The following is a 19,955-nucleotide window of genomic DNA, read 5'->3' on the forward strand; positions in this document are numbered from 1 at the left end:
AGGTGAGTGGAGAATGGTTGTATATGGATGATGTTGTGATTGCATGAGGAGGAATGGGCAGGGGGGTGGGGGGTGGGGTAGTATGATTGAGTAAATTTTGACGCAGCCCGAAGGGATTTTCTCCCCGTCCTCTCCTTATATGCAAGGGGGGACGGAGAGGGGGGGGTCGCCAATTAAATGAAGCGGCCTTGCTGTGGATGTGCTGTGTCTTGCGACACTGCTTCTGACCCAGGGCGGTGGGCAGGGTGCAGGGATGACCCGTCATCCAGGAGGTGCTCAGATGAGAGGGAGGGTGGGAGGGGTGTGGAGTGTATGTAGGGATGAAATGGGTGGGAGTGTTTTTATGCCTTTCCCTTTTTGGCTACCTCCCTTGTAAGGGGGAAAAAGCCTTGGTATATGTATGTATGTATGTATCAATTCATTCACTGATTTCATTAGAATTCTGCTTTTGACCATGTTGTGGTCTTGCAAGATGAACAGTGGAGCTAACCATCTTTTAAACCTGTCAATACCCGAACCTCGGTCATGAGGTGTAGGCTTAAGAGACTGACACCTAGTCTCTAGACTGGCCAACAGTCCAAAGTCTCTTCCAAGAGAGATTTGTGTGACAGCCCAGGGATCATTATCAGTCACTGTGGAGCTGCAGGTTTTCTACCAAACTTTTGGCAACAATTATCATTATTACTAAATTGTACTTGTATTGAAACAATGTAACTTTTCCAATATTTTGATTATTTTTTTGTTTATTTCAGATAGAAGGTTTCGATGTGTTATTGATGATGCTTGGTGGTTTGGCACAGTTATTGGTCAAGAACCTCATCTTCAGGAATTTCCCGATTCTCTTTTCATGTGCTATAAGGTGCGCTGGGACAATGGGGAAGAAGAAAGACTCAGCCCATGGGATATGGAATACCCTGGAGGTAATGGGTTGAATTTTCTTTCTGTATTTTCTTTATGGAAGCTCGCTGGCTGAGCGGGTTAGTGTGTCGTTACTTGCGGCGAAGGTCAAGGTGAGGGCGGTTCGAATCCTGCCACCAGCGAAGTTGAACCAAGGGCATGGTTCATTAAATTCCACGCTACAAAACCCTCTGTGAGGGGCACCGTCCTAGCCTCCCGATAGGGGGGAGTGGGTGATGTTAAACCATATCATCATCATTTTCTTTATATGTATACATCTAATTCATTTTACTTCATTTTGCATGCCTTAGCTTGCTAGCTCCCTTTCAAGGGGGGAGGAAATCTCATGATATATAGATAAGTTTACTATGTCCTCATTAATTTTGAAATATAATGTAGTGATTTTATGTGGACAAGTACAGAAGTTTCTAATTACTTGTTCGTAGATAAACAATGAAACAATTTTATCTTTTCAGATAAAGATAACACAACAGGTGATTGTGAACCAATAGAACCCGGAGATCTTGAAAATTTTTGTTACAAACCGGCTCCTGAAGATTGGGCCGGAGGGGACATGGATGTTGAATGTGATAGGATATCCAGAGGAATTGAAAAGGTTATGGGGCTGGCTATTGCAGAGCCTTACTTGGTCCCAGTGGATCTTAATGTATATCCAATGTATGCCATGATTGTTGACTACCCCATGGACCTCACAACCATCAAGGTGAGCAAATGAGCAAATTATATTGTTATTTTTGTACTGCTTACTGTGGACTGTATTAGTCAAGGATGGTCTACAAGGAGCTGAGAGATTTTTAAAAGGGAAATGAATGGATGTGGATGGTTGGAATTGCATGCCTTGGCTGGCTACCTCAATTATGAAGGGGAGAGAATCCTTTTGGTCGATAGATAGATGGATTGCTTGTTGTATAATGGGTTATACTTGAGTCTGTAAATGCTAAGTTCGGGATAAGATTTCCATTTCAGTTTTTTATGTATATAATTTGGTGTTTCTCTTGTTTACAGAGTCGTCTAGATAACAGATTTTATCGACGATTGAATGCTGCACAGTTTGATGTGAGATATATCGCAACCAATGCAGAAAAGTTTAATAAAAGTGGCACCAACATAGTTAGACAAGGAAGAATTGTCACTGAATTATGTTTGGCAATGATAAAGTAAGAATCTACATATTAGGCAATTTTAAAACTACAGTATACTTATAAGTTTGAACCATACCCTATTTAGAAATTATAGTATACATTGAAATCCACATTTAAACTTACTGTACCCTCAAAAATCTTATTTTTGTTTATATATGTGTGTGTGTGTGTGTGTGTATATGTATATATATATTATATATACTTTTAAACTTATTTTTTGTATTTTTTTTGTATCATTATTTATTCAATTTGTTTATTTTTTTCTAACCTGTACCTAAATTTGGCATGGATTGTTTTCTTGTTTCAGTGGTGCTAGAGAATTAATACTATATCCCATTTATTTTCCAGAGATAGGACGTGCTATGACCCAACATCACTATACCATGATATTCAGGCTAACTATCACTCCACGGAAAATAGTGCAACCGATGAAGATAAAGAAGACATGGATGGAGAAGGGCCCAGTAGTAGAAGGAAAGGTTCAACAAAAACAGGTAGACCTAGAAAGGCCAAAGTCGACGAACGACCCTGGCAGCTGCAGTGCCGGGATTTACTCAAAAGTATTTTTGAAAGAGAAGATTCAATGCCATTCAGGTTTGTCTTTAATGTTGGTAAACTACAGTTGAGTTTAGAATAGAAAAGAAAGCTTAGTGTCAGTAAATTTTATCTTGTACATGTTTTAGGGATGGAGGGAGGGGATTGCCAGTTAGGTCAAGTGGCCTTGCTGTGAATGTGCTGTGTCTTGCTGTATTCCTTCTGACCCTGGGCAGTGGGTGAGATACAGGGATGACCCATCATCTATGAGGTGCTAAGATAAGAGGGAGGAAAGGGTGGTGGATGGAAGTGGGTATGTGCCTTTTGACTTGGTTACTTCCCTTGTACATACAGACGTATACCAAGGGTTTTACCCCCTTACAAGGGAGGGAGCCAAAGTCAAAAGGCATAAATCTACTCGCACCCATTTCATCCCCACATACTCCACTCCCATTCACCACCCCTTCCTCCCTCTTTTCTTGGCTCCTCCTGGATGATGGGTCAATCCTGTATCTTACCCACTGCCCTGGGTCAGAAGCAGTGTAGCAAGACACAGCATATCCATAGCAAGGCTGCTTCATTTAATTGGTGAGCCCCCCCCCCCCCTCCTCTCTCTCTCTCTCTCTCTCTCTCTCTCTCTCTCTCTCTCTCTCTCTCTCTCTCTCTCTCTCTCTCTCTCTCTCTCTCTCTCCAGCCTCTCTCTCTCTTTCAGCCTCTCTCTCTCTTTTCAACCTCTCTCTCTCTCTCTCTCTCTCTCCAGCCTCTCTCTCTCTCCAGCCTCTCTCACTCTCTCTCGCCCCTCATACAGCAAAGGAGAAGACAGGGAGAAATTCCTTTGGGCTGTGTCAAAATATTGTTCACTCATACTCCCTCAAACCCCCCCACCCACTCCCTTCCATGCATTACAGCATCATTCATGCACAACCCCTCTCCATTCACCCCTATCTTCTGTCTTCTGCCTTCCTTCCTCAACAGACATCCCCCTCTTTCCAAGTGCCCCTTGTAACCCCATCCATCATTGTTGGTTACCCCCTTATGTTCACTCCCTCCACCTCTGCCTTCCACACTTCTTTTACCAATCTTTCTTCACTCATTCTGTCCACGTGTTCATGTGTTCCCCATTAAGGGGGGAAAAAGTCTTCAGTATATAGACCCAGGGCAGTGGGTAGGGTACAGGGATGACCGATCATCCATGAGGAGCTAAGATGAGAGGGAGGGAAAGGGTGGGTGGATGGTATATAGATAGATAGGACCTATTTTGATGCCCTTGGTATGAAGTAGTAGTAGTAGATATATGTATAACTTTTTTAATACATTATCAATTGGTCCATATGTTGCCCCAAATCTCTTGCAAAAAGCCCATAGATAACCAGCAACAGCCACTGGATTGGCCCATAAGTTACTCAAGGAAGAAATATTGAGTTGTCTGTTATTGGCTAGGGTGGAGGTGTTTGGTATCTTCTCTGTGATGATTGCCTCCATTTCTGTGACTAGGCATATTCTGTGTTGGTATTGTCTTGGTGCTGGATGGTGACCTGAACACAGATGTGCCAATATGATTCTTATATAGATAATTTGTTCACAGAAAAGCAGAATGGTGAACTTTATATTTGTGATGAAACTTCTCATATTTGTATTACAGGATTGAATTTCTGAGTTGTGCAATTTACAGGTACCCTGTTGACTTGGACCGGTATCCAGACTATAGTCAAGTTATTGATGTACCAATGGATCTAACTACTGTGAGAGAGGAATTATCAACTGGTGCATACGAGACACCACATGACTTTGCAAAAGATGTCCGACTAATTTTTGTCAACTCCAAGAATTACAATACCAATAAAAGGTCTAGGGTTAGTATGCTCCTGGACTCTGCATACTTGTTTTATTTTCTCTGTTTGCATATATACAATTTAATTTTCATATGTTGCATTTACCATATGTTTAATTCTTGGTAACCATTTCAGATATATTCGATGACACTAAGAATGGAAGCTTATTTTGAGGACCAGATAAAGCCCATTTTATCAAACTTCAGAGGGAAAGGTAAGCGTTGTCAAACCTCAAAAAATAACGCCAAGGGGAACAAGGGCCAGTCTTCTGCATCCAAGGGCTCTGCTGGCTCAAAGAACACCACCTCTTGCTCTTCCAACAAGGCTACCCAAGCCACTTCTAGTAGTAAAGGAGGCAGAAGTGGGGCCTCTTCTACCACAACTACCACCTCTACGTGGCCGTTGTTGTCTCCCGTGAAGGGAAGCCACTTGAGCAGAATGGCAACTGTGCACAAACGTATGTGGGCACTGATTTCAACAAGTGTGTTTGCTGTTTCTCAAGGTGGCTGGGCATCAAGACATGGCTTAGAGAAAACAAGCTTTAGCTAACACAATTCTTATGGATCTTGCACCATATTGTGTTCACTCATATATGACTTACATTCATTACTGAACTGCATATGTACAAGGTTTAAGGTCCAGCATTGCATGTTTATTAATGTCTTTGATTGTACTGCGGAGCTGTCATTTGCATCACCGGCTTACCTTCTAACCAACTTGAGACTGGTGTTCTGTGTTTGCGCTACCAGAAACAAGCCCATTTTGGAATGAGTAATACAAATGGAAATTGACACTCATTCGTAACCTCTTCCCCTTAAATGGGAAGATGTAGAGATCCTCTCTAAGCCTCTTCTTTAAGTACCAGGCTTACAGGGGTGCAGAACTTTACCTTACCATGCATTATTATTCCTTTCAAAATCTTTTAATAAGGCCCTTCTTTTAAGATGTGAAATTTTTACATTGACAAAAATGATATTGAATTTCCACAACTCTGTGAAAGATTAAATTGCTTGTTCCTGATATGTGCAAGTTTGCTCTTGTCTTTGTATCGGATTTTTTACTTTTTGCTTCTCTTCCCCATTCAGGTTCCTCACACTCTTCAGCAGTTAATGGATTTGGCAGTGACGCTGTCGTCAGTACCAGTCGCAGCATTGTCAGTGGCACTAGAAGAATGGAAATCACGGTACCTTCGTTTATGGACCACCGTGATATCGATACCGAGGATATGCGCATTAAGATGGAGGAAAGTGACAGTGATGACGAAGCAGACGCCAATGGAATGAGAAGGTCAAGGAGAGTGGCTAAACTGAAAAAATTAAAAGGAAGTGATTTTGAGGAGGACTCTGGCGAGGAGTACAGTCCCAATAGTAAACGTAAAGGGAAGAAATTAGTTAAGGGTATTGCTACACGAAACAGGGGGAAAGGAAAAATACACTATGGGGAAGACAGTGAAGATGAGATACCCGCTAAGAAAAAAACCATACAGGTTAGTAAAATAAAAAGACAAATTAGTGAGAGTGACGAAGAGAGTAATAGTGATAGTGAATTGGACAATGAGAGTACATTAAAAACTACCATTGCTAAAACCAATGGTCACAAATCTGTGGGCGTGAAAAAGGAAAGTTCAGATAGCGAATCTAGTGACTCTAGCAGTGACACCGAGGATGAGAGTGAGAAAGTAAAAAAGGCTGTTGTGGTAAAGAAAACAAAGAATTCTGGTGTGAATGGTGGTTTGACTAAAAAGAGAAAATTAAAGAAAAGTGAAAGTGAAGGTAGTGAAAGTAGTGATGAAGGTTGGAAATCGTCGAAGTCAGCCATCTCCAAAGGGAAACCCAAGGCCTTACCAAAGCCTATACCAAAGCGACGCACCAAAGAGGAAAGTGAAGTGGAATTTGATGAGGACGAGTTGGATGAGACGACAGAGGAGAGCGAGGAGGAAGAGTCTTCTCCAAAACGTGGGAGAAAACGCGGTGGGGCTATTGGGGGTGTTGCTTCGTGTGTAAGGCGGGCAAGGAAAGTGGTTTTGGATGGAGATGATGATGCAGATGACGACTTCATTGTTGATGATGATTTTATTGATGATGAAGGAGTGTCTGAAGACGAGAGTACTTCTGATTCTGACGATGATTCAGAGGACAGTGATGCACCACGCACAAGTAAAAACAAGTCTAGCAGTAAGAAAAGTAAAAAAGTAGGGAAAAAGACTAAAACAAAGTCGGTGTCCAAGAAGAAAAAGGCAGCTAAAGGTGGGGGAAAGAAAAAACAATCTCCAAAAAAGAAGAATTCTAATTCAAAGAAGAAAAAGACAGTTACTAAGAAATCCAAAGTACCTGCAAAGAAAATCGGAAACAAAGCAAACAAAACCCCTCCACGGCAAAGTGTACACGAAAGAGAAAAGCACAGAGTTCAGGAATTAATTACCGTTGATGTACCTGGTCGGGTTCCAATCCCCTATAAGCCTATCCCAGCCGCTGGACAGACTGTAAGAGAAGTTAAACACAAAGGTAAAGTGATAGGAAGAATGATTAGTTCAGTTTATGATGAGTATGGGGAAGATGATGAAAGTGAAGAATCAGAAGAGTCAAGTGATGATGAAACACCTGTAACTTATAAAAAAAGACAAGTAAAGTCAGCAAAGCCCCAAATTAGAAAAAGGAGTTTTGAAAGTGACTCAGATGCTGACAGAGGGAAAGGTAAAACAAAACGAACTAGAGTTATTAAGGATGATGATGATGAGGAGGAGGAGGATGCAGATGAGGAAGAGGAGGAAGAAGAAGAAGAGGAGGATGAGGATGAGGAAGATGAAGTAGTAAATGTTAGTAGTAGAGGACGAATTCGCAAAGCTAATTCCTTAATGAAAGATTTTATTTCGTAACTCCTCCATGCAGCAAGATCACTAAGCTCTAAACTTGTGTAAATCCTTAAAGTGTTGGTGGATGAGGTGCTGACAGCAATTTCTCTAGTACAAATGCAGGGCCATTTTATAGTATTTCTGCTAGGGAAGTTGTAGTAGGACAAGGCTACTTTTTTTTTCCCCATCTTTTTTTACTTTAGATATTTAATTACGGGAAGGATGTTGAGCTCTCATTTGTTGTGTATAACCAACTTCAAAGAATAATCGGATTCAAACCATGATATACATACTTAACTAGTTTGCCAAAATTAAAGAAAACAAAGATGGTTTGACCATATGTTTTGGTTTAGTCATGTAGCCTTTAAATTTAAATAGTTGCATAACAGTGCGACCTGCAATTTTCTGTGATAGTGAGCAGTGAATCTTTCTCAGACTGAAATTACAAAGCACTACCCAAGAGGCAGTTGCTGATGCCTAATGGTGTGAGTTCGCCCAGCTGAATGGCATCACCCATGTATTCATTTCACTCAGGGTCCATGTACGTGAGAAACGTACTATTTATTTTCATATTCATCCTTGCTTAGTAGTTGTCATCTTGATAAAGTAGTGCATTTAGATGGTCAGTCTAGTACCTTAGTTAAGTCTTAATTTATATTTACTTTTATTGAGTGATGTGATATATGCATTAATTATTATTACAGTTTTGATTATTTACTGTCCCGATTACAATTGGAATTGAATAGTAACAACACGTTGATTAATTTGCAATGGAAAACAGTGCCTGAAAGTTCAAGAGCATTACTTGCACACAGGTTTAACATGGACTAACTGAAAGGAAACCTAAATGCCATTTTAGCTTAATGTAGATTTTGTACACATTTTTGTCATAATTTTAATCAAACTGCATAAGTGTTTCAGATTTTGTAAGTTATTTTTTCTTGTTATGTGAATCCAGATTTTCCTCTGTTTCACTGTCTGTCTCCCTTTCCCTCCCTCCATTGGTTGTTGCCTCATTTCAGTTATTTTGCCTATTATGAATGAAAAGGACTTGAGAAATCTGTGTACAGTTTCATTGACTTTTGTAATTACTTTTTCAGTAATTATCTGTGATACATTGGCTCCATGTAGTCTACTAATAAAAGGAGGATCTCGTTAGTTTTTCTTGGATTGCAGCAGTGTTGATTACTGAGTTGTTCTAGTGAAGAACAATTCCAGGTAATTCATTGGAGAGCTAAGATTTATGTCATGGTTGTGCTCATATAATGATTAAGAGGTGTTTCATTTGTACTTGACCTCTGGTGTGAAGAATTATGTAAATTAATGGGAATTTTATGAAGTAAAATGGTCATAAAACTGATTTTCATTGTTTCATGTTTTATTTTATTATTATAATTATTTTTTTTTTACATGGATGTGGGGGCATATACATATGATACCAAGGGCTTGTTTCCCCCTTACAAGGGAGGTAGCCAAAGTCAAAGGCATAGATCCACTCCCACCCATTTCATCCCCACATACTCCACTCCCATTCACTACCCCTCCCACCCTCTTTTCTTGACTCCTGGATGGTGTGACATCCCTGTATCTCACCCACTGCCCTGAGTCAGAAGCAATGCAGTAAGACACATCACATCCATAGCAAAGCTGCTTCATTCAATTGGCTACCCCCCTCTGCCCCCTCATGCAGAAAAAGAGAAGATGGAGAGAATTCCCTTCGGGCTGTGTCAGAATATCATTTACTCGTACTCTATTATCCCTCCCCCATTCCCCACCCACTCACATGCATCATCCATACACAACCAATCTCCATTCACCCCTATCTTCTGTCTTCTCCCTTCCTTCCTCAACAGACATCCCCCTCTTTCCCAGTGCTCCTTTTACCCCTTCCATCCATTTCATCCTTGGTTGGCCCCTCATGTTCACTCCAACCATCTCTGCCTTCCACACCTCTTTTACTAATCTTCACTCATTCTTTCCATGTGTCCAAACCATCCCAATACTCTTTCATCAATCCTATCTCCCAACTCCTTTTCCATATCTACCTACCAGGCATTTTATCTCGTACTCATTTAAACTCGTCCTCTCTCCCTCTTGTTATGTTGTATGGTTCTACCCCATACAGTGCTGTCGGTGCACACAATCACCCCCTTCATACAAGCTCCTCTTAGCATCCATTCCCAAGTGTCTATTTCTCATTACACTTTTTAATTCTCCAAGGCATTTACTTGCTTCTCTCAATCTACATTGTATCTCCACCTCCACTCCTCCCTTTCCCATCACATTCACCCTCAAGTATCTAAAGCTATCCACTTCCAGCCTATCTCCCTTAATGCTCGCATCCAGTTTGCTGCCATCCTCTCCTCTTGTACATTTCATCACCTTACTTTTACCCACATTTATCCTCAATTTCCGTCTTTCGCACACCTTCCCTAACTCCGTCATTAACTTCCTCAATCCCTCCTCTGATCCTGCTACAAGTGCAGTGTCATCAACAAACAACTGGCTTGTCTCCCATTTTTCTCTATTTTCTTTAACCATCTCCAATCCCTGACCCATTACACCTTGCATTTACTTCTTGCACCACCCCATCCATGTATAAATTGAACAGGCATGGCAACATGACACATCCCTGGCAAAGTCCTACCTTTACCTCAAACCACTCACTCTCCCCATTTCTAATTCTAACACAGACTCTACTACTGTCATAAAAACTCTTGACTGCTCTTAATAGCTTTCCACCTATCCCATATATCTGCAATACCTCCCACAGTGCCTTCCTGTCTACCTTATCATAAGCCTTTTCTAAACTCATAAAGGCCCAAAAAACATCCTTACCTTTTCCTAAAGCATTTTCACATATCTGCCTTACAACAATCTGATCCATGCAACCCCTACCTTTCCTAAACCCACACTGTTCCTCTCTAAATCTTCTTAATCAAAACCCTCCCATAAACCGTCCCAATCACACTCGTCAAACTGACCCCTCTGACACATTTATCCCCTTCTACCTTGTAAAAGCAGAACTATACAGTCACTCCTCCAGCCCTCTGGTACTCTACCCTCTGTTAGACAAACATTAAACAATGTGGGGACACAGGAAATAAATATGAGGGTGATGTGCAGGAGATTAGTGATTGTGGGAGGGGAGCCAGTTGTCTGCGAATGGCACTGCTCATATGACGGGGTCATAGGAGGGTCTAAGAAGTTAGTGACAGAGTTTGGAAAGGTATGCAATAGGAAGTTGAAAGTAAATGAGTAAAAGCAAGGTGATGAGATGTATGAGGGGAAAGGGTGGCAGCAAGTTGGAAGTAAGTCTTTGAGGAAGAGGATCGTTATAAGTATTTAGGGTCACATGTAGCAAGAAAGGGAGGAGAGGGTGTGGAGGTAAACTGTAAAGGGAAGCAAGTAAATGCTTGGGGGTGGGGGATTGAAGTGTCATGAGAAACAGGTATCTGCTAATGGATGCAAAGAAGATTATATGAAAGGGTGATTGTACCTACAACACTAGGGCAGAAACTTTGAGTTTAAGAGAGGCGGAATGAATTTTATGTGTGAGAGGAAGTGTCTAAGAAGTAAAGTGGGGGCTACAAGATTGGATAGAGTAAGAAATGTGAGGTTTAGAGGAGAGCATCAGGTAGAAAGGGAGCTGGCAGGTAGGGCTGATGAAAGATTATTTGGATGATTTGAACACACGGAAAGAATAAGTGTAGAAAACTCGGCAAAAAGTGTGGAGAGCAGAGGAGGGTGTAGTGAACATGAGGGGATGACTGAAAATGAGATGTATGGGGTGAAAGGGGCTTTGAGCAAGAGATGTCTGTTGAGAAGGTGTGAGGATACTATGATGCAGTCTGAAGGGAATTCTCCCTGTCTTTTCTGCTTTGCATAAGGAGGGAGGGTTGCTGTGTAAATGAAATGGCCCAACTGTGGATGAGTTGTCTGACTTGGGCAGAAAACGGATGACTCCTCATCCACGAGGAGCTGAGAGGGAAACAATAGGAGTGGCTTGATACCTCCCTTGTAAGGGTGAAGAGACCCTTGGTTTATGTATATAGATGTGAGTGTGTGTGGGTATACATTTTTTTTTTTCCTTCAGTGGGATGAGCTAAGAAAATGGCCATGATGGGAAAGGAAACCAAAAGAAATGCAGTAAAGGATGATGTACAAGGAGCTTTGAAAATGGTGAGAGCTGGTAAAGCACCTGGGTTAATGTTATGTGAAGTATAAATAAAGGATGTATGGTTACAGTGGGTTGGCTAGTGAACTTGTTTAATGTGGGTCTAAGGAAGGGGAAAAAGTTGGGAGACTTGAAGAATGTTTGTATTGTTCCACTTTGCAAAGAGAGGGGACAAATGTAATTGTAGTTTTAGAGGGATCAGTTTGTTGAGTGCAATTGGAAAGGTTTTGATAGGAGAGGAATAGAGGGAATAATTGACGAGGAACAGTATGGGTTTAATAAAAGTAGGGGATTTGTGGATAAAATATTTATATAAGACATTTGCAAGATTTTTTTCTTTCTTTCTTTCTTTCTTCAGGGGGTGTTATGGATTTGGAGAAGGCTTATGCCATGATAGGAGGCATGGGATTGGGAAAAGCTATTAAGGGCAGTCCAAAGTTTTTACAAGATTAGTAGAGCTTGTATCAAGATTGGAAATGATGAGCGCAAGTGGTGAGATGGTGGGACTGCATCAAGGCTGTATCATGTAGCCATGGCTGTTCAATGTGTCCATGGATGAGGTGGTACAGGAAGTAAGTCCGAGGGTGATGGGTAGTGGATTGGAGATGGTTAGAGATTGTGGAGGAAAGTGGGAAGTGATCCAGTTGTTTGGAGATGACACTCCACTTGTGGCAGGGTTATAGGAGTGATTAAGGCAGTTTGGGAAGTTATGTGGAAAGACACAGAGTGCGGGGTGATCTAATAGAGGTGTTCAAGTGGATCAAAGGCTTAAACAAGGTCGTCATATTAAAACAAAGCGGGACTCGCAGTAATGGATTTAAACTGGACAAATTTAGATTTAAGAAGGAAATAGGCAAGAATTGGTTTACTAATAGGGTGGTCAATGAATGGAATAGACTTAGTAACCATGTAGTGAGCGCTGAAACTATCAGTTGTTTTAAGAAACGGTTAGACAACTTTATGGATGGGGATGACATGTGGTGATGGATATGGAGCTGCCTTGTGTAGGCCTCATGGTCTCTTGCAGTCTCCTTCATACTTATGTGATAGAAGAAAGAGGTAAATGTGGGTAAAATTAAGGTGAGATGTGCAAGGGCAGTAGGTGGTGGCGAGTTGGAAGTGAGAGGCTGGAGGGATTGGATAGTTTCAAGTATTTTGGGTCCCATGTAGGAGGAAATGGAGGAGTAAGGATGGAGTTAAACTGTGGAGTGAGGGAAGCAAGTAAATGTTTTGTGGGAGAGTGAATAGTGTTTCGGGAAATAGGCACCCAGGATCGGATGCAAAGAGGATATTATATGAAGGGGTGATTGTGCCTACAACACTATTGGATAGAGACTTGGAATTTAAGAGAGGCAGAGAGAAGTTTAAATGTGTTTGAGATGGAGTGGCTGAGAAGTATGGTTGGGGTTACAAGGTTGGATAGAGTGGGAAATGAGGAGAGTGGGGGTGGAAAGAGAGCTGGAAGTTAGGGCTGATGAAAGATTATTGGGATGGTTTAGGCACATGGAAAAGATGAATGAAGAAAGAAGAAAAGAGCATGTAAAGCAGGGATGGAGAGAGAGGGTTGCTGTGTAAATGAAGTAGTACTGTGTTGTGCTGTATTGCTTCTGACCTGGACAGTGGGCAGGAGACAGGGATGTCCCCTCATCCATGAGGAGCTGAGAGGGAAACAATGAGTGGGTACATGCCTTGACTGGATACCTCCCCTATAAGGGGAACCCCTTGATATATATGTATATACACACACATGTATATATATTTATGCATTGGCTTCTTGCAGGAATGTACCCATTAGGATTACAGAAAGAGCAGGATGCCTAGTCCCATCCCTCTATCCTGTTTAAGCTGCATTTTTTTTTCTTCTTCTTCTTCTCCTTGCAAGAAACCTCTGTGGCAGTATTCTTTCTTCCCCCTGCCATGTGGGAGAGGGGTGGTGTTTTAGGAGAAAATGAAAATATATATTCAGAGAAATAGTACAAGATTAAGAGTGGGGGTGGGGGCAGCATAACAGAGGGACGGTCACAGTACATTAAAGTAGTAACATTTCTCTATGAATAGATTCCTCTATCACAGACAAAATTATGTGTGGCTCTGGTCCATGGGGGTGCCCCATGTAGACCCTAAAGTATCAGCTGCTTGCTGCCAAGCAGATCTTACCAAACAATAATATGCATCCAATATCTCGACGGGTCTTTTCTTTTTATGTGTGGGGACGGAGAGGCACGGGTTGCTGATCAAGTGAAGAAGCCTTGCTGTGTTATGTTGCATTGTTTCTGACCCAGGGCAGTAGGGAAGATACAGAGATGACCCATCATCCATGAAGGAGGAAAGGGTGGTGGGTGGGAGTGGTTGTATGCCCTTGACTTGGTTACCTCCCTGGTAAAGGAAAAAAAAAAAAAAGTCCTTGGTATATACAGATAGATCTTGTTTCTTTTTCCCATACACTGATATAAGCAATGAAATTTAACACACGTAAATGCAAGGTTATGTACATAGGTAAAAATAACAGTAAGTATGATTACAAGAAGTTGTTTGGAAATTCGTTAACAAAAGTGGATAGTGAAAAGGATCTCTGCATAATTATCAGTGCCGATCTCAAATCATCTAAGCAGTGTATAGACTCTGAGAAAGCAAATAAGATTCTAGGACTGATTGGACAATCTTTTGACTTCAAAAGTCCATCTCTCATTAACAAGCTATATAAATTGCTAGTTCGTCCACATTTGGAATATGCTGTTTCCGTATGGTCACCGAATCTCATTAAAGACATTGACAGATTGGAAAAAGTACAATAGAGAGTCACAAAAATTATTCCATATATCAAAAATAAATCATACAAAAATCGGCTAAAATATATGAATCAATTTTCACTAAAAAAGCATAGACTCGGAGGTGATTTGATACAGGTCTTTAAGATTCTAAAGGGAATTGACATCAAAAGTGACAAAATTTTCTCAATGAGAATTCAACAAGAAGTAATGGTTTCAAACTGTTAGGAAATAGATTTAATTTGGAAGTGGTTAGAAACAACTTTGGCACCCATGTAGTTAATGAATGGAATAAACTTCCTGCAGAGGCAGTGCAATGTAGTTCAGTTCAAAGCTTTAAGATTTGTTCGATAAACACCTAAGCAAGATGCTGTAGTGCCTGCCATTTATTTTATATTTATTTATTGTTATTTCTTTAATTATCATTTATTATTATTTATCTGTATTATTATTTACTATTTACTGGTTTATTATTTAACTACCCACTTTTATATTTATTCTATTTACTATTATTTATATTATCTTTTGTTTATTTACTTATCATTATTACTTTTTTATTTATATATATTTATTTTATTATTATTATTATTATTATTTTTTTTTTATTTTTTTTATTATTTTTTTTTTTTTTTTTTTTTTTTTTTTTTTTTTTTATCCAACCTAGTTATGGACCAAAGGATCTCCTGTTGCCATGCTACTCCTTTCCTTTGCAATGGAATATGTGCAAAATGATTGTGTGTGTACAACACAACTTGGTGGATCACAAAATGAAAACTCCAAGACTGATCCTCAAATTCCATGTGCCACCTGACTTCTGACATCAACCCAACTCTGAAATCTCTCTTTTGACAAAAACCACTGCATAACTGCATTAAACACTCACCCAGAATTGGAAAGGTACTGATACAGGATATACCTAGCCATAGGCTCCAGTTGGCCCTGATGTAGTCACCACACAGAAGACATGGAACACTTGACTCTTACACTGCCTCATTCTCACTTTACCAGAAAACACTATAGCTCTTCCTTGTGTGACTAGTGGACAGATCAGGTACAGTAGGTCCTTGTTGTACAGTACATATGCGTTCCTGAAAACCTTACCCCAAATTGAAATTGCCGTATACTGAACCCATTATAACATGTAATAATAGGATATGGCAGATGTACCTTCTCCCTGCTCTTTCCTCTTCAAAATATCTAGCGGATACCGTATCTGTGAATTTTTCTTACCATAAATAGAATTGAGGGTGGTAAGTACCAAACACCGTAACTGTGAATTTATCGGATAAAGAAATACCGTATAAGGAGGACTCACTGTAGCTGTTTTCAGTTACCTGGGAGCTGTAGGCCTCCTACAGGAGAGATTTGGGGCAACACATTGACTGACTCAGTGGGTAAAAATTCATAGAAGAACATAAGAATCAAGGAGACTGCAAGAAACCATAAGGCCTACACTAGGCAGCTCTGTCTCCATCACCACCTGTCATCCTCATCCATAAAGTTGTATAATCGTTTCTCAAAGCAACTGATAGTTTCAGCGCTTACTACATGGTCACTAAGTTTATTCCATTCGTCAACCACCCTATTAGTAAACCAATTCTTGCCTATTTCCTTCTTAAATCTAAATTTGTCCAGTTTATAACCATTACTGCGAGTCCTGCCCTGTTGTTTTCATATGATGACCTTGTTTGCATCACCCCTGTTAAAGCCTTTGATCCACATACCAGAAGACCCTTTCTCTATCATAAGGTAAGTAGCCAAGTCAAGGCATATGACCACGCTTCACCCATCCCACACCCATTTTTAGTCTTTTATCTTAGGTCCTTGTGAATGAAGGGTCATCCTAGTCCTCCAGCCTACTGCTTGGATCATAAATACTGCAAGAAGACACGGTACCTCTACTGTAAGGCTTGACAGCTGAAGTTGGTCTAACCCCACTGCTTCATGACATGGTGACCCTCTTCCCACTCACCCACTTGAGAATTTGGAGAGCAGGAAAAAAGAAAAGAAATAAAAATCCCTCTGGCCACATCAGGTTCCCAGCCATTTACCACTCCATTTGTATCCCTTGCCCTCTCCCTTCCCTGCACAACAGACATTCCCCTTGTAATTAAGGCCCCCTTCACATCCTATTCCTGGTCTTCAAGTTCACTCCATACACCTCTGCCTTTCGCTTTTTATTTTTATTTTATTTTATTTTTTTTTTTATTTTTTTTTTTTTTTTTCCCAATTCTTAATTTATTCTTCCCATATTTCCATGTATGGGACAAAAGGGGCAACAAATGGATGTGGGATGGGTGAAGGGTGATTATCAGTCAGTCTGTTGCCCTGGCCACTTTTGCAGAAGACTTGCATCACCTCTTCAAGGGTTGGGTTTATGTATATTATTCTTACCATAATTTGGTAAAAATTAATTGAAAAATTCTGCAGACACTTCAAATAGTAGGGTCATCTGAAGGATATGAATATCTGACTTATCATGTTTTGTTTTATTTCAGTGTGAAGCAGAGAGCAAGTTGAAAGAGCTGTTGGATAGCATTGATCAAAGAGTGCTGAGGTGGTCTGGATGTATGAGAAGGACAAGTGAGGAAAGACTAACAAAATGAATGAAAGGCAGGATTGGATTAAGTGAACTTTGAGAGCATGAGCAAGAATGATGTGGATGGAATTTCCTAAAAGTGACATTGGATACACAAGAAGTTTGCCAGGCAGGGAAAAGAGAATTTAAAGGGGATAGAAAAGAAGAAAGGGTGGGGGTGCAAAGGTATTCTTAACCCGATGCCTAGTGCCTGCCATGAATCTCATTTTGAAGATTTACAATTCTATGCCACTTCACCCTCTAATGGAAAAGTCTTGGGTAAGATCTTGAGATTGGACATTTGAAAGAGGAAAATCAATTTATGCCCCCACAACCTCAGTGCTCCATGGATTCAGACCCCCACTTAAGGATAAGGTTTTCCCTGTTTGCCATAAATCATATTTTGTGGTCTTGCAGCCCTCTCCATCTTGTCTTCTAAGAAAAGTAAAGCAATATTTTGCAGTAAGATTTGAAAGCGGGCTGAAGAAAAAACAATTGCTGCCTCACAATAACAACAACAGTGTTCAGTCCCCACACATGGCACAATGCTCAAACCCAGCCAAATGTATCAATCGCAATCAAAATCACCCCTGCAACATCTTAATGTTGCAGAGTAATTTTATTTTTATTTTTTATCTCGAGAGATCTCGAATGCATCAACTTTGAAGAAGCTCAAACGTGAAGGTAAGCAAGTATGATTGGACCTCAAGTCACATTCACGGAAGCACTACATTTCACCAGACGAATCCCATCCCCAATCATTCCACCCAAGTGATTACACCAAGAGATACAAGAACGCCCTACAGAAACCCCAATTTTCCCCTCAACTATGCCACAAAAACTCTGAACTGACCACACGACCCCTCTATTGGAGAACAAGAATCTCCCATATAACCTCCACACACCCCACCATCCCAAGCACCGCTTACAAACCTCTCCACCTCACCTCACCTACCCCAGCACATACAACCCTACCGCCCAAAGAAAATGCCAAACTGTTCAAGTGAAACCAGAGGGTAAGGTTTTCTGTACTTGATATGAATCCGGTTTCGAGGTCCTTCTCCGTCTGGTTCCCTGACCAAGAGGAGGTCGGCAAGATTTCGAAGAGGGTTTCAAAAGTAGACTGAAGGACCAACTACTGCCTCACTACCTCCGGGCAGTGCCCCTAGGTTGACTCCCATCTGGGAATTGATGCTGAGAGGAAGCGATCGAGGCTGACTGACCACATAAGGAGTCGATAAAGCTTTTATCCCATGAGCAATAATGAACTTCTTCTAACTAAGAAACAGGCTCTAGCGAAGGTGACACATTAGGGGTAGGAGATGGTGATCTCTGGGATCTCTTGGTCCCAACCCACACTGTAGAGAGTTGTAGACCCAGTGGGTACCCTGTGGTGGAACTAGAGAGTAGCACAGCTCGATGGCACCCTTACACATCTGAGCAGCCATATACAGGATCCACTTGGCTCGCCCAATACAGGGAGGTTAGAAAAACAAAACTTAAATATGGACTTTCTTTACCTAACCTGGCCGGGAAACCATCCCCAGCAAGGTCGCCTATGTGTAACATGCATGATGATAATAAGCAATAACTTCAACAGAGAGGGAGCAACAGACCTCTCAAAATCCAAAGTTCCTCAGTAGCACACCCGCCCCACCCCGCAACACTATGTCAAATGTTCTGTGTGGTATTGTTTGGGTTAAGGTGTCTGTCAAGGTTGTTAAAACTTTACTATTGAGCACTTGATTTTGTTCTATTGAGGTATCTCCTTGAAGCCACATCGCCGGGGCGAGGGGTCCGCATTTGTCTTCAGATTTGTCATCCTTTTATTATTATTGTTGATTCATTATTGATATATTTCAAGACTTAAGAAGCTTAGGTACTCCAAATCTAGGTAAACTATGCCTCGGTATGACAAGTTGTTGGTTAGTAGGGCTGGTCAGGATTGGGAATGCAATATCTCTCATTGAGGTCGGGGTTGCAGTCACTGCGGTGGTCTGTGGAAAATATGGGCGATTGTTTCGGTGTCACCAGTGTAGATTCTACTCTAATTTGGGGGATGCCTCTTCGCTTTGATCACAGGGAAATGTTACGGGATGGTGGCGGTTGTGCAACATAAACATTGGCATTAGGAGGGCTGTTGTTAATTCCTTGTTATTAATTGGTTATTATCATTCATTCCGCATTTTGGGTAACCTTTCCAGCCAGGATATGGTTAGGAAGGTTATATTTAGGACACTTTCTAGCTCCTTCGTCATATGGGATGAGGAGCGTGGGTCCTGAATAGGGATGCTCAGTCGTGTGGGGTTTTGCCTAGCTTTGTTACTCCTTAATCCTATCTCAGGGCAACCATCGGATTTACACCGCCTGCCGTGAAGGTTGTGAATTAGAGCTAAAGATCAGCATCGCTAGAAGACTTGCCAATAGTTGAAAGAATGAAGTAGTTGTTAGTGGGAAAGAAAATTGAAGGTTTTGGCAGTAAACTCAATTCAAGGACGAAACTTTTTCGTCTCGCACATGGCCATATCGTAACAAGAAAACGACCCTCCAACCGGTCAATGCGAAGTTCCCCTCGGAGAACCACTACTAGAATGTTAAACTTGCACAACCTCCCGTAATTACCTAAACCCTCATCTAATCCCTCAAGCAATAATGACGATACGCCAAATATTGGGCTATGAAATATCAATACTTATTAATCATACTTCCACAACTTAAAAAAGCACGACTTTTAACCGAACGATAAACATTGTAATTACATACACCCCCATCTATCCCCTAGCAACAATGACGTTACACCAAATATTGGACAACGAAATATCAATAGTTATTAATACTTATCATACTTCCACAACTTCTTATAAAAAACACGACTTTTAATCGAACGATAAACACCCTCGACTAACTAGACCGATACTGATGAAATGCAAGTAGGATATAGTAACACATTGTTTACAATACCATATTAGGACGAGATCTTGCATCAAGTTGAAAATATCCACGTTTGTAGTTTTATCATTATTTTTTGCAGATAAGGTTACAGAAGCTCCCAAATATCGCACAGCAACTCGAGCGAAAAGAAAAGAACCCGTCTTATCTCGTATTTTGGTAGGAAACACGATAACTTATCATAAGTGTTATGTTTCTTTAAATAC

The 19,955-nt window shown here is 40.9% G+C and overlaps 1 protein-coding gene across 2 annotated transcripts in view; it reads left to right on the forward strand.

The window, feature by feature from the left end:
* Window positions 1–8,637, forward strand: part of BRWD3 (bromodomain and WD repeat-containing protein) — a 31,986-nt gene extending 23,349 nt beyond the window's left edge. The window contains exons 19-25 of one of the 2 annotated variants that reach the window (XM_076185584.1): window positions 753–920; window positions 1,374–1,621; window positions 1,924–2,075; window positions 2,409–2,654; window positions 4,267–4,447; window positions 4,562–4,883; window positions 5,512–8,637. In XM_076185584.1, coding sequence (XP_076041699.1) covers window positions 753–920; window positions 1,374–1,621; window positions 1,924–2,075; window positions 2,409–2,654; window positions 4,267–4,447; window positions 4,562–4,883; window positions 5,512–7,301 — 3,107 coding nt within the window. In that variant the 3' untranslated portion in view covers window positions 7,302–8,637. The remainder of the gene's footprint in view (window positions 1–752; window positions 921–1,373; window positions 1,622–1,923; window positions 2,076–2,408; window positions 2,655–4,266; window positions 4,448–4,561; window positions 4,884–5,511) is intronic. The other variant, XM_076185585.1, reaches the window with a different exon arrangement.
* The last annotated feature ends 11,318 nt before the right edge of the window (window positions 8,638–19,955 follow it).

Source organism: Oratosquilla oratoria, chromosome 5 (assembly GCF_046742065.1).
Source record: "Oratosquilla oratoria isolate Oo_2021 chromosome 5, ASM4674206v1, whole genome shotgun sequence".
In the NCBI taxonomy this organism is placed as follows: Eukaryota; Metazoa; Arthropoda; class Malacostraca; order Stomatopoda; family Squillidae; genus Oratosquilla; species Oratosquilla oratoria.